This window comes from Mus pahari, chromosome 8 (genome assembly GCF_900095145.1).
Source record: "Mus pahari chromosome 8, PAHARI_EIJ_v1.1, whole genome shotgun sequence".
NCBI classification, from domain to species: Eukaryota; Metazoa; Chordata; class Mammalia; order Rodentia; family Muridae; genus Mus; species Mus pahari.
Window position 1 is genome coordinate 61,350,169 of NC_034597.1, and position 14,766 is coordinate 61,364,934.

A 14,766-nucleotide genomic window follows, 5' to 3' on the forward strand; every position below is an offset into this window, starting at 1 on the left:
AGCGATGTGTGTGTGTGTGTGTGTGTGTGAGTAAGTGGTGTTGCTTCTGTTTCAGACCGGGCTGGGGAGGCAGGGGAGTAGAGGGGCAGAAGGTGGGTGCCTTTAGGGAAGGGAAGCAGCCGTTGGGCGTGTGGGTTTCTGTGTGTGTCTGAATCTGTCTGTGTGTGTCTGAATCTGTCTGTTTGTGTGTGTGCTCTGGAACCACCCCCGCAGAGGAGCTGGGATGCTTCCTCGGGTGGAGGGTGCCCTGTTTGCCCATTTCCTCTCCTACTCAATGTTCCCTCCCAGGAGCCACTCCCATGGGCTCCTCTCCAGGCTGGGCCTGGGAGCACCAAGAACATTGAAGATGGGGCAGCCCGGCAGGCAACCCCAAGTGGAGCTCGCAATGCTTGTATGCTTCTGGTCCCCTCACCTCTCTGGACACTTGGTAGAACTCAAGGGGCTTAGACTAGGGAACAGACCAGATGTCAGGTCAGGCCTTCCCAGATTCCAACGCAGGGTGCTTGGTAACATCGTGCCTAGAGTGGGATGCTGGATAGGGTCTTGGGCCACCTTGAAGAGTGGCTTAGCCAGGTGATGATGAAGAACGAGGTAGGGAAGACATCAGCCATTGGGGTGTGCCCAGAGCTGAAAAGGACAGGGAGAGAGTGGTCCAGCAGGCACGGGCCCGCTGGCGTGGGTCGCAGCACCCATCACTGACCCGTGAGAACCCGACTGCCCCTGCCAGCTCTGGCACTGACCCCTCCCTGCCGCCCCGCCCTAGCACCCCGGGGGGCACCCCGCCTCATCCTGGCCTGGTCCGGCCCCTCCCGCCCTTTGCTCCAGTTCCCGGGCTTGGCACCTATAGTGGGGGTGCTGCCCGCCTGCCAGGCTCCGGGCCGGGCCCACGGGAGGGTGGGGCGGCTGGGAAGCTGGCACACTGCCCCAAGGGAGCCTCTCTCGGCAGGCGCCCGGGTGCCGCGGGGGGGAGGGGGGAACAAAGGGCTCATTCTCCCCGTGCGCAGCCGGTGGCATCGCCGGGGCGTTGGCGGAAGCCCCCGGGGCTCAGAAGGGGGCAGGCCCAGGCGGGGCCGCCGAATCACGGGCTCCTGTTTCCCGCAGGGTGCTGGAGGAGGAAACCGGCGGAGCAGCTTCCCCACTCTCAGTTGCGCGTCTGGCGATGGCGATCAGAGGTCCTGCTGCGCTCTCCGCTGCGCTCTCCCTCCATTAGCCGCGCTACGCGGTGCTGCGCCCTCGCTGGTGCCTCGCTCCTGGCTCACAGGATCGGCCCCCCACTTCCAGGCACGACCCCCTTCCCCGGCCCCTTGGCCTTTCCCCCCACTCAGCCATCTCCGACCCGGGGCGCGCGTTCCCCCCGGCCCGGATCCTTCTCTCCCTCCGGGGACACCCGCTCCCCAGCCCCGGCTCGACCCTCCCCAAAGCGCAGCACGGAGTCTCGGCGTCCCATGGCGCAACCCACAGCCTCGGCCCAGAAGCTGGTGCGGCCCATCCGCGCCGTGTGCCGCATCCTGCAAATCCCGGAGTCCGACCCCTCCAACCTGCGGCCCTAGAGCGCCCCCGACGCCCGGGGGGAAAGAGAGCGCGAGCGCGCTGAGCAGAAAGCGGGAGAACGCCCCGAAGCCGGCCCATGGGGAGCGAGTGCCCAGCACCGGCTAGCACGACCGCCGCCCACACCGCTCCCGGCCTGTGAAGCCCAGGTAAGCGCCGAGAGGGGGCGCGTTCTGGGCTAATTGTAATGCGGGAGTTTATGAGCTGATCCCAAGGTGCAGACAGGGAGCAAAGTACCGGGTGTCACTCTGAACTGAACCTTACATCTTAAGATGGAAAAGTTAGGATGCCCAACTAAGGGGGCTGGACTGCACTCAAGCTGCAGCTCCAAAAATTCTTGGCGCCTCCGCCAAGGCTCACGTACATCCAACCCTCTTGGGGTTTCCTCTGGCTGGCCATGGGGAACTACTTCAGGAGACTACAGCTGATCTGGTGCCACCTGTCATCCTGGTCCCTAGCAAGCGTGTTCAATTTTCCCTCGCTTGCGTCTCTCTGGGGCCCAGCCTGCTTTCCCCGCCTCCTTCCCTCCCCCCTCCGGGCTTCAGTTAACAGCGGTGCCCTGGCACTGCCGTTGGGCTTGGGCAGCTCGACCCACTCTAGTCTGAAACCTCTTAATCCCTTCTCACATGCTGGCTCCCCTTGGGAGTGGAGATCCTAGCCCCCAGTAGTTGTCCTGGTACTCTTTGAAGATGCCAAGAAACTAGAGCCCATGAAGGGCAGAGTCAGACAGCCCAGGTGTAGGGAGACACCAGCCAGCAGCCCTGGCTAGCTGCCCTGCCCAGTGACTCGAACCTGCCAGGTCTGAACATCCCAGTCTTGCAAGCCTGGTGGGGGCTGAAGATGGGAGTGGGCAAGCAGCACCCCCAAAACCACAGACTGGCATTTAGAAAGAGTCCTCTGTGTTCCTCCGAGTCCCTCTTTTACATACGGGTACCCTGAAACCGGGAGGAGAAAATGATCTGCTGGACATGGGAATAGCAGGTGACACCGAGTCAGGGCCAGGATCCAGTCAGTCTCCCTGTCCTCGCAGCTGCGTGTCTTCTACTGAGCTAACCTTTTGCAGTCTTGCTTCCTAGCCGTTTCCAAGACTTGTAACTAGATTCCTAGCTCCACATGGGCAGAGCCTTTCACCCTAGAAGTGACAACCTTCTATTGAATTTGAACACCCCAAACACACACATTCAGATAGGGGCCAGAGTTTAGGAAAAGGTATCAACGTCCTGCCATGAAGCAGAATCCTTTGGGCCACCTGTGGAAGGCTGCTTTGTGCCCTGTTGTGGCCTGACCCTTGCTTTACTGGTTTGAGCCACTTTGGTATTCCCAGGGAGGTGCCTGTATTTGCCTAAGGGGTTCATGCTTTGTCCTTACCCTCCAGGACCCCCCCTCCCCGGGAGAGGCCCATGAGGACAGGAGAGTGATGGAGAGTATGCCCAGCTTCCTGAAGGACACCCCAGCCTGGGAGAAGACAGCCCCTGTGAACGGCATTGTGGGGGGACAGGAGTCTGGTACCTCACCACAGGATGGCTTGCGCCATGGGGCACTGTGCCTGGGAGAACCTGCTCCCTTTTGGAGGGGTGTTCTGAGCACCCCAGACTCCTGGCTCCCTCCTGGATTCCTCCAAGGCCCCAAAGACACATTCTCACTGGCGGAGGGTGAGGGTCCTCGGAACGGGGAGAGGAAGGGCAGCTGGCTAGGCAGCAAGGAAGGACTGCGCTGGAAGGAAGCGATGCTGGCCCATCCACTGGCTTTCTGTGGGTCGGCATGCCCACCTCGCTATGGCCCCCTGATACCTGAGCATAGTGGTGGGCATCCCAAGAATGACCCTGTGGCTTTCCGGCCCTTGCACTGCCCTTTCCTGCTGGAGACCAAGATTCTAGAGCGAGCTCCCTTCTGGGTTCCTACCTGCTTGCCTCCCTACCTGATGTCCAGCCTGCCCCCAGAGCGTCCATATGACTGGCCTTTGGCCCCAAACCCATGGGTATACTCTGGGAGCCAGCCAAAAGTGCCCTCTGCCTTCAGCTTAGGCAGCAAGGTGAGTGACGAAATACAGTGGGTGCATGGGGTTCAATTGTCCCTAGCCCTGAAGACAACCTGAAGACAACTAAACACTGGGCAGCTCTGTCTCCCCGCCTCTCCCCTGCCCTGCCCTTGGGCCTCTGCAACCACTGACTCACCCATAGTTCACCCAGGATCAGGCCTTAGAAACTCTGCCCGTGGAATGTGTGGCCTTATCGTGGGGGCCAGGCGCCGGGGCGATGTGTAGTCCTCATAGCCTGTTTCTGGGGCTCCTTCCTGACAGACCACCTCACATGCCTAGAACCGGGTTTTTAAATGGTTGGAAGTCAAAGATGGGCATGAGAGTGCATGCCTGCAACCTCAGTACTCAAGAGGCTGAGGCAGGATTGTGAGGTCCATGCTAGTCTCTCTCCAAAGGCAAAAACAGACAAAAGAACATGAGGGTCAATGCACAGAATTCTCTAGGAGGTCCCGAGGTCCTTTCATCATGCCGAGCGTTAACCCTTCAGCCTCTGGAAAGCTTGGCAGAAGATTTGGGGGGAGGGGATAGTAGGTGGTACCACTTACTTGACAGTCTGTGAATTCACTAATGACTATTGTCAGTCCTGTTTGCTCTTGTACATGTGGAGAACCTACACTAGCACTAGCTTAATCCTTTCTCCTCTTTTAGGGCTTTTACCACAAGGATCCGAACATCCTCAGGCCAGCAAAGGAGCCCTTGGCAGAGTCTGGGATGTTGGGCTTAGCCCCTCGTGGGCATCTCCAGCAAGCCTGTGAATCAGAAGGCCCCTCACTTCACCAGAGGGATGGGGAGACAGGAGCTGGCAGGCAGCAGAATCTTTGCCCAGTTTTCTTGGGGTACCCAGACACTGTTCCTCGGACCCCCTGGCCTTCTTGTCCCCCAGGCCTGGTTCACACTCTTGGCAACATTTGGTCTGGGCCGGGAAGTAATAGCCTTGGGTACCAGCTAGGACCACCAGTCACACCAAGGTGCCCATCTCCTGGGCCTCCTACCCCTCCAGGGGGCTGTTGCTCATCCCATCTGCCTGCCAGAGAGGGGGATCTTGGCCCTTGTAGGAAATGCCAGGATAGTCCAGAGGGAGGTAGCAGTGGGCCAGGGGAATACAGTGAAGAAAGGAACAAAGCTGATGCCAGGGCCTGTCCCCCAAGCCATCACACCAAGCTGAAAAAGACCTGGCTCACACGCCACTCGGAACAGTTTGAGTGCCCAGGTGGCTGTTCAGGGAAGGAAGAGAGCCCAACCACTGGGCTCCGGGCACTCAAGAGGGCAGGCAGTCCAGAGGTCCAGGGAGCAGCAAGGGGCCCGGCTCCCAAACGCCCATCCCACCCTTTCCCGGGCACTGGGAGGCAGGGGGCCAGGGCTTGGCAGGAGACACCAGAGACATCCACAGGAAGCAAGGCGGAGGTGAAGCAAGAAGAACAGAGAGGTAAGGGGGTGCGGGGGCCCTGTTGAGACACAACAGGGCTGGGTCTTTACAAGGGAGTCCGTAGGCCTTTGCAATGGATCTCACTAAGATGGAAGGTTTCATTCCTGAATCAACACGGTTCTCTGGCTCCTAGTGTTGGCTACCAACACTACCTTCTAGCCAAGAGCTTCCATCTCTGCCTCTCGGTGAGTTATAGGCAAGGCAATGCCACAGCCCAGAGCAGGGGTCCTGGAGACATAGCTGCTTCCTGGCTTGCTGATCAGTAGCTGTGACCTGGAGGACATGACTTCACCTCTGAGAACCTCAGCTCCCTCATCTGTACAGTGGGACTAAAGATGCTCCCTCCATACCTTAGGAAGACAACAGGAAAGACTAAATGGCTCGTCGGGGTGCTGAAGAACACATGGCACTTAGCAAACAATACGTGTTCAATGCCGTGGCTACTTGTGTCACAGTTTAGGCGTCAGCTCTCCTGAAGGACCCCTGTCAGCATCTTTTGGCCAGCTGAATCATGGAGACTCAATTTGGACTTCGCAGTGGGACAGCCTTTTGGGTACATCGTGGACTCTTCTGCTACACTGTGTCCATCACAGAGGGTTCCAGCAATCCTGGAGCCAGATTGGTTTCTGCAGGATCACCTTATTCTCAGCCTCTTGGGCTGCTGGGCCCAGAGGACCGTCTCTGTGACCTGGCCCCTAAAGCCCCTGCACCTGGTGTGGGTCTGTCTGTAACCCTTGTGCGCCTCAGTCTGGGCTGGGAAGTTGTTGGCCCCTCTGCTGTCTTGGGTTACAGCACCTGTGTTCTGTGTTGAAACTCTGACCTTCTCCCTTTCTGGAGCCCTCCGACTGCCCATCCGCCCACGTTGGAATCATCTCACAGTGTCACATAGCCACTTAGCCTTTAGCCAACCCAACCAAACTCTATACTGGCTGGATTCTGCATGTGTACAAGGACCATCGCTCAGGCTTCCCAGAGCCTTGGGCTGAACATACTAGACAACCCCTGAGCCTCTGTCCCTGCCAGGAACATCTCCAGCTACTGCTCAGCCTTGTGTGTGAAACATACTGGACTGGTCCTCTTTCGGGTTCTGAATTGGTCCTCACAAGCCTGGGGACCAGGGGCTGAATTGGCTGCATGTGGACAAGGGTGGGTGTTAACTCAGGGCTTTGACTAGCATAAGCCCCAGACACCAGACCCCCTAAGCAGCCGTATTGTCTCCCCAGGGTCCCGAGATGGCAGGATTAGGCTCCAGGAGTCCAGGCTTGCGGATACATCCTGCCAGCATCACTTAGCAGGTGTCACTCATTGCCAAAGCTGTGTCCAGGCAGCTGGAGAGGTTGGGGTACTGACCGGCCACTCCCAGAAATCACGTAGGTGAGTGTTGTGTCTGACAGTCAGTGACAGCAGCACCCCATCCCCACTCGGGGGCTCCCTCCTCAAACCTCCTCCATCTCCAGGTCGCCCCTGGAAGAGAAGCCATTGGAGGAGGAGGATTCCTCTGCCACTTCCGAGGAAGGAGGAGGGCCTGACCCAGAAGCTACACTCAACAAGGGCCTGGCCAAGCACCTGCTGAGGGGTTTGGGGGACCGACTCTGCCGCCTGCTGAGGAAGGAGCGGGAGGCCCTGGCCTGGGCACAGCGTGAAGGTGAGCTGATCTCCCTTGTGGGCCTGTTCCTGCATGTCCCTCTCAACCCACGTTTACCCGTGCTTTGGGGTTCCCGGGCCTACCGTCCTTCTTTGTTCCTAGCTATCCCTAGCGCAGACTCTTGGTCAGTCCTGAGGTTTCTGGCCTCCTGGGAAGTCTAAAAACTTGGTTCAGTCTAGTTCTCTGAGAACCACTGGGCTTATGGAAGAAACAGCCAATACAAGTGCCTCAAGAGCCTGGGAGGTGAGGCGACTCCAGAGAGGTTAAGGGCAAGGACGGTCTCCAGAGTGGTGAGGCTCATGGGCCTCAGAAGTTGATGGGATTCAGGCTGAGGGTCGAGAACTTTCAGCTGGGTCCTCAGATCCTGGTCACCCCTCTGCAGCCCTTTCTAGCAATGGCGTGAACTTCGTCAAGCACAGCCCCGGTCCCACGTGTTACTCCTTTCGTGGAGATCGCCATTGTCGCCGTCCCACTCCAGAGAGGGAAGCCCCTAGTTTGTTCAGCCATGAGCCAGCCACTCCCAGCCTGGATTCCTGATACACATCACCATCCTTCCCGGATCATCAAGCTTGTCTGCCCCCTGGGGCCTTGGCACTAGCTATTTCTTCAGTCTGGAATGCCCTGGCCATCCCTTCCCACCTGATGGATAAGAGCTTACTCATCCTTTGGGGCCACTTGTGAAGTTCCTGGCCACGTCACCTTCATCTTCCCATGGTCTTTTCAGCCAGGAGCACCATAGTCATCCTTGTGTCTGTGGGTTGTCTCCCTCTCTGAGAGGGCCATACCTATTCCTGAGAAACTGAGTTGCTTATGTCTACTTGGGTCATGATCAGGTGTCCTGGGTGTGTGATCCGTTGGGGCGCTTTCTACCTACTAACCATGGTTTAGTCTGAACTTTGGCTCTTAAAAAACAACAACAAAATCCCCACTCCTTTGGGTAAGGGCGGGAGTGGCCTCTTAGGGCTTCCTTTTCTAATCTACTAAGTCCCCTGGACTTAAAGGAAAGGCCATTTGAGTAGCTGCTATGCCTCTCCATTTCTGGTAGCAGTGGGGCTTGGGGGCTGTGGAGGTGAATGGGAAAATGTGCTGGATGTGGTGGGGATTAGTAATACAGGCACACTGGGGAAATCCCTGGGGCAAGGCTAGGGGGTGGGGCTGGCCGAGGCTGCTGAGGCCACTGCTGCCCTAGGAGTGCATGCCCCTAAGAGGGCGGCTACTGCCAGACAAGACTGTTGAGTAAATAAAGTATGAGGAATGGCCAAGGAGCCCAGCTCCCTTCTCCCAGAGGTTCTGGGTAGACACTGCTCCCTGCCTCCTCTATGCTCCCCTATGCCTTCCTAATGCCCCTTAATACAGCTCCTCATGTTGGGGTGACCCCCCAATCAAAACATTATTTTGTTGCTACTTCATACCTGTAACTTTGATGCTGTTATAAATTGTAATGTAAATATCTGACATCCAGGATAGCTAATACATCACTCTCGTGAAAGGGTCGTTTGACCCTCAAAGGGGTTGTAACCCACAGGTTGAGAACCCTGCTATTTGTGATCTCCCCAAGGGGGCTGTATGCTTGAGCCCTCTGACCCTGTTCTGTTCTGTGGTCAACAGGCCAGGGGCCAGCCATGACAGAGGACAGCCCAGGCATTCCACACTGCTGCAGCCGTTGCCACCACGGACTCTTCAACACCCACTGGAGATGTTCCCACTGTAGCCACCGGCTGTGTGTAGCCTGTGGTCGCATAGCCGGCGCTGGGAAGAACAGGGAGAAAACAGGTGAGGAGAAACAGACCTGCCTTCTTAGATTCCTATAATTTTGTATGTACAAGTGTGTTTTGTCTGCGTGTATGTGTGGGTACCACATATGTGCCTGCTGCTTGTGGAAGGTAGAAGAGGGGGGTCAGAGCCTCTGGAACCAGCGTTACAGACAGCTGTGAACTGCCCTGTGTGTGCTAGGAACTAAACCTGGACCCTCAACAGCAAGTGCTCTTAACCACTGAGCCAACTCTTCATTTCCCTTCGTACCCATTCTTTAAAGAAGTCACCTGGGCACTGGGGATATGAATTTGGTTAGTAAAGTGATGACCAAGCAAACAGGAGGACCTAAGTTCAGCTCCCTAGCACCTATGTTAAATCTGGCCTTGGTGGCCCACTTGGGGATCAGAGACGGGCAGGTTCCTGGAGCTCGATGATCAGCCAGCCCGGCTGAATTAATGAACTCCAGGTTCAGTAAGAGATCTAGCCTCAAAAGATAAGGCAGACATGTCCACACATGCAAGTGCCTGCATGCACTCGGATGCAAACACACAGAAGTCAGGTGCCCTCTTCGCACTTCTCACTTTGATAAGCTTCTACATTAACATCGTGAAATGGGTGTGATTGTCTCCATTATCCAGATAAGAATAACTCAGAGACGGTCAATGACCTGTCCAAGGTCCCAAAACAAGTCAATGTTATAGCTGAGATATTAGTCTCAGGTCCTCTGATTCAGTCCTATCCTTCTCAAGGTTTTCAGCTTCCACTTCCCTGGCTCAACTTAAACATGGCTAAAAAGAGTTCTAGAATCAGACACATTTTTAAATGACCACCCTGGAATCTTCTGTGAAAAAAAAAAAAATACTGATTGATTATTTATTGACTGATTGATTGATGTGTGTGTGTGTGTGTGTGTGATGCACACATATATGCACGCACTCACCACAGCAAGCATGTATGACAGTCAGAAGACACCATTTGGGAATCAATTCTCTCCTCCCACCATATGAATCCTGGGACTCAAACTCAGGTCCGTAGGCTTGGTGGCAAGCTCCTCTACCTGCTAAGCCATCTCACTGCACCCCCCCCCCCACTTCAGGATCTTGCAAAGCAGTTCAGCATAGGAGAACCTCTGCATTCCAAAGACAAGAATTCTACAGTCGTTACATACGCACAGGCTTCCCAGCAAAGCGCTGGTTTTGTGGCTTGCTGAGCTCCGGATTTAAATACCATGTACTTGGCCTTCTTCCTTGACCTTAACCTGTGGCTACCTTGCTTTCTGGACCTGCAGCTCCTCTCTCTTCCTACCCCACAGGTTCTCAGGAACAGCACACAGGTGATTGCACTCAGGAGGCTGGGCATGCCGCCTGTTCCCTGATCCTGACCCAGTTTGTCTCCAGCCAGGGTGAGCCATTGTGAAGGGGTGGGGCATGCAGTGGGCGGATCCCTGAGGGAGACAGTCTTGTTGTTCCTGACCCTGGTGACATGGCTGTCTGGTTGGTGAGGCCAGACTGCTCCATCTCCATCCCTCTTCTACACACCCAGCGCTGGCAGAACTGAGCACTGTGATGCACCAAGTCTGGGCCAAGTTTGACATTCGGGGGCACTGTTTCTGCCAGGTCGATGCCCGCGTGTGGGCCCCCGGGGATGGAGGTCAGCAGGTAAGCATCAGGGCGTGGTCTGAGTGACAAGCACCAGTCAGTGGGCCCCTGTAGTGAACAGTGTGCGTGCAGATGGCTGGCCTTTATGGGGAGGGACCTTTCTCTGTGGGTGGGGATGAAGAGGAACACAGAAGCTGGCAGAAAAAGCCATTCCCGCCTTCCCAGGAAGCAACATCCCAACAGTGACTCCAGACTGGGCCTTTCCCTCCATTCCCTACCACAAGTCCTCTCTCCCTGCCTCACTTAGCCTTTTAGGTCAGCCCTTGTCAATTTACTTTTCTGTTGCCACCCCAGCCACCGGTCCTTTCTGTTCAATGTCAGCTCTCTCCATATCTCAGGCACCTGTCAGGCACTTAACATGCACTGTGAAAAAAAAATTTTTTTTTAAAATGAACTTTGTGATTCTATGACAAAAGAAAGAGTTGATTATGACTATTTAAATTTTTGACATTTATTTATTAATTGTGTATTTACGGGGGGGGGGGACATAGAGCATGCCACTGCCGACATGTCACATGACAAGTTCTTACCTCCCCAGTGTGTGGGTTCCAGGGATTGAACTTAAGTTCTCAGGCCTGGCAGCTGCTCTTGTCTGCCGAACCATCTTGCTGACTCTGTTAAGAGTGTTTCGTGGGCGGGGCAGGATGGCACATGTCTTGAGAGGTAGAGGCAGGAGATATGGGAGCTGGAGACCAGACTAGTCAACATAGGGAGATTGTCTCATAAAAACCAAGAGTCGGGACGCAGTTCAGTGCCAGAATGTTTCCCAGGCATGCGGAAGGCTCCGAGGTCCATCCTCAGCATGGAAAAACAAAAGGTACATTTTATTGTCCTGTAGGAGTTTGTTTGTTTAAAGATAAGGTCTTGCTAGGCAGCCCAGGTTAACTGAAAATTGTAGTCCGTCTGCTTTGGTCTCCGGAATACAAGGGCCGCAGATGTAGGCCACTAGACCTGGCTGAAAAGTACATTTTATATACCTTTATATTTATAAATATACTTACATAGTTATATACCAAACACTGCCACACGTCCGTGTACAAAATTCAGAAAATATAAACAAGCATAATTAAGAAAATAATAGTGAGCTCCCATGTTACCATTAACATTTTTACTTTCCCCAATTATTTGTCTACATATGTTATTACTTATTGTTGCCTGTGCCTGTTTTAACACACTGGTTAGACCAGGCCCTGTGGAGAACTCTATGAGAAGTTTTATTTTTTTCCTCTCTCCCTCTCCTTCCCTGATCCCTCTGTTTTTCAAACATTTTGCTCTCTGGCAAACAACTTTAGGACTTATAAGAGCACACTGATAGAGCTAGATAGATGGCTTAGTGGTTAAGATCACTGGCTGTTCTTCCAGAGGATCTGGGTTCAATTCCCAGCACCCAGATGGTAGCTTACAACCGACTGTAGCTCCAGTTACAGGAGTTCGGACACTCTCACACATACATACATGCAGGCAAAACACCAATGCACATAAAATGAACATTTTAAAAAAGGAACACATTGGGCTGGTGAGATGGCTCAGTGGGTAAGAGCACCCGACTGCTCTTCCAAAGGTGCAGAGTTCAAATCCCAGCAACCACATGGTGGCTCACAACCATCCATAACGAGATCTGACGCCCTCTTCTGGAGTGTCTGAAGACAGCTACAGTGTACTTACATATAATAGATAAAATAAATCTAAAAAAAAAAAAAAGGAACACATTGTTAACTCTTGAACAGTTGTGTCTGCCATTTTTACAAACCTCTGCTTGGATTTTGGGGGTGGTGGTGCCTGGGTTTAACAGAAGGAACCAGCAGAGAAAACTCCCCCAACTCCACAACCTTCCTGCAATGGAGATTCCAATCGGACCAAGGACATCAAAGAAGGTGAGTGGTTGGCTCCCTGTGCCCCTAGACCTGGGAGTGCAGGGAGTGGGCGGGGAATAAAAGTCTCCAGGAGAAACTTGGTATTGCTTTGGCAATCAGCTCCCCTCCCCTGCAACACACAGAGCAAGAACGGCCATCCCTCACCTCAAGACAGGTTGTCCCGACTCCTCCATCGAGATTCTCTTGTTTACTGATGCATTCGCTCATTTCTGCCTTACTCCCTTGAGACGGGGTCTCTCTGAACCTGAAGCTGTATTGGTGGCCAGCAAACCTCAGCCAGCAGTGTTCCTAGCTCCATGCCACCACTTCCCCAACCCAAGAGCTGAGGTGGCCGGCAGAACAATAACATTTTGTTTGTTTGTTGTTTGGGGTTTGTGTTGGGGATTTGAACTTAGATTCTCATACTTACACAGAAATTCTGTGTGCTTGCCTGCTGAGCTGTCTCGCAGTTCAAGACTCCCATTTGGAGCCACTCTTCTTAGAGACTCTGCAACTTCCTTTAGGAAGACAGATGGGACGACAGCCAGACATAGCACAGTAAAGTTGAGGTGCTATTGAAGTAAAGACTAAAGGCCAAGCAGAAAGTTAGTCACTCACTGTTTTCTTCTTCAACAGAGACCCCAGACTCCACTGAGAGCCCAGCAGAGGACGGTGCTGGCCGGTCGCCCCTTCCTTGTCCCTCTCTCTGTGAGCTGCTAGCCTCTACTGCTGTCAAACTCTGCCTGGGGCATGAGCGGATTCACATGGCCTTTGCCCCGGTCACCCCAGCTCTGCCCAGTGTGAGCAAGGGCTCAGAGGGAGGGCCGAGAACCCAAGGACCAGAGGCTGGGTGGCCATCCTTCATTGGCTGAATTGGTCCTGAGCCTTCTTGCTCCTCCATCCCTGCCTCCCCACAGGATGACCGCATTACCAACATCCTGGACAGCATTATTGCACAGGTAGTAGAACGGAAGATCCAAGAGAAAGCCCTGGGGCCTGGCCTTCGAGCAGGGCCGGGCTTACACAAGGGCCTGAGCCTTCCACTGTCACCGGTGCGAACCCGGCTGTCTCCTCCTGGGGCTTTGCTGTGGCTGCAGGAGCCCAGGCCTAAGCACGGCTTCCATCTCTTCCAGGAACACTGGCGGCAGGGCCAGGTAAGCTGGCCTGCCTCTCCCTTACCAACGCTATGGCTTCGCCTGCTTCACAGGGTCTTAGTCCCCAGGCTCAGGGGGGTCCTCCTGGTGCTCAGAGGGAGCTTCAGAGGCTAGTCTTTCCTCAATCCCTTCCCCACATGTTCTGGAGAGGTCACAACATGCCCCAGCCTGGCCACTATGGGCTCCCCAAGAATTCTTTTCTTTTCCTTCCTTCTCTGCAGCCCGTGTTAGTGTCAGGCATCCAGAAGACATTGAGACTTAGCCTGTGGGGAATGGAAGCCCTTGAGACACTTGGTGGCCAGGTGCAGACACTGACTGCCCTCGGGCCTCCCCAGCCCACAAACCTGGACAGCACGGCATTCTGGGAGGGATTCTCTCACCCTGAGAGTAAGTATTCCTGACATAGGATAGAGGGAGCTGGGAGCCTAACCTGGAGGCTTCATGCATCAAGGGGCCCCTAGAATAACCCTGCAGGCAGACAGGTTCAAGGGAGAAACTGAACTTAGGGATGGGGTGCCACGGGGACAAGAAAGAGGCTCTGGGCCAAGAGGCTCTACCTTGGGGTCAATGACATCTGTCTTTTTCCCCTTAGCACGTCCAAAGTTAGATGAGGGCTCTGTCCTCCTGCTACACCGAACCCTGGGGGATAAGGACGCTAGCAGGTATGTACAGTACCAAAGACCAGCCCTATATCTCAGTCGCCAACAGTCCTTTCTTCCCCAACCCTCACGCTTGATGTCCAGGCCCTCTAAAGGGGCTAGGAATGGAAGTCTAGCTAGAGCAGGGGATGGAGGGTCTGTCGTAGGGCGAGCAATAGAGATTCCTAGGGAATGGATTTGGCCCTCTGGACTGTACCCCAGCCATGGGAAGCTCTGATGGGTCTCAGGGGCTCGAGTTGGACTTGTCATGCATGATTCCCCCTGCCAACCCCTATCCCCAGGGTGCAGAACCTTGCCTCCAGCCTTCCACTCCCAGAGTACTGTGCCCACCAAGGGAAACTCAACCTAGCGTCCTACCTCCCCCTGGGCCTCACACTGCATCCACTGGAGCCCCAGCTCTGGGCGGCCTATGGTGAGTGCCCTTCTGCTCCTGTCCACCCCACACCTCTACCTCACCTACCATCTTAGGACACATGTGCCTCTGTGCCTAGGTTTGGGAGCTGAGAATACGTTTCTTGTTTAACTTCCAAATGTTCTTGCTCTACCTCCACACAGGTGTGAACTCACACCGTGGACACCTGGGGACCAAGAACCTATGCGTGGAGGTGTCTGACCTAATCAGTATCCTGGTGCATGCTGAGGCGCAGCTGCCTCCCTGGTACCGAGCACAGAAAGGTGGGTCCTTGGCCAGTGAAGCAGTCAATGATGTCTGCCTCTGCCTACCCTGGGCTTACCTGAGCCATTTCTCTCCTGCAGATTTCCTCTCAGGCCTGGATGGGGAGGGACTCTGGTCTCCAGGTAGCCAGACCAGCACTGTGTGGCATGTGTTCCGGGCCCAGGATGCCCAGCGAATCCGTCGCTTTCTCCAGATGGTGAGGAGGGAGGGAACCCAGAGCCTATTCCTGTCCCTGCCCATCGCTGTGTGTGCTCCCACCTCCTGTGATGTCACTGTGTGTGCTCCCACCTCCTGTGATGTCCCCGTGTGTGCTCCCACCTCCTGTGATGTCCCCGTGTGTGCTCCCACCTCCTG

At 54.9% G+C, this 14,766-nt stretch overlaps 1 protein-coding gene across 1 annotated transcript in view; it reads left to right on the forward strand.

Annotated features, from left to right (window-relative positions):
- The first annotated feature begins 1,087 nt into the window (after positions 1 to 1,087).
- Positions 1,088 to 14,766, forward strand: part of Hr (HR lysine demethylase and nuclear receptor corepressor) — an 18,485-nt gene continuing 4,806 nt past the window's right edge. The window contains exons 1-16 of the mRNA XM_021203626.2: positions 1,088 to 1,697; positions 2,924 to 3,580; positions 4,235 to 5,012; positions 6,236 to 6,386; positions 6,470 to 6,657; positions 8,266 to 8,430; positions 9,725 to 9,814; positions 9,955 to 10,070; positions 11,863 to 11,944; positions 12,560 to 12,723; positions 12,841 to 13,077; positions 13,299 to 13,464; positions 13,670 to 13,739; positions 14,018 to 14,148; positions 14,292 to 14,411; positions 14,493 to 14,608. Of these exons, the coding sequence (XP_021059285.1) occupies positions 2,966 to 3,580; positions 4,235 to 5,012; positions 6,236 to 6,386; positions 6,470 to 6,657; positions 8,266 to 8,430; positions 9,725 to 9,814; positions 9,955 to 10,070; positions 11,863 to 11,944; positions 12,560 to 12,723; positions 12,841 to 13,077; positions 13,299 to 13,464; positions 13,670 to 13,739; positions 14,018 to 14,148; positions 14,292 to 14,411; positions 14,493 to 14,608 (3,189 nt within the window). The 5' untranslated portion in view covers positions 1,088 to 1,697; positions 2,924 to 2,965. The remainder of the gene's footprint in view (positions 1,698 to 2,923; positions 3,581 to 4,234; positions 5,013 to 6,235; positions 6,387 to 6,469; positions 6,658 to 8,265; positions 8,431 to 9,724; positions 9,815 to 9,954; positions 10,071 to 11,862; positions 11,945 to 12,559; positions 12,724 to 12,840; positions 13,078 to 13,298; positions 13,465 to 13,669; positions 13,740 to 14,017; positions 14,149 to 14,291; positions 14,412 to 14,492; positions 14,609 to 14,766) is intronic.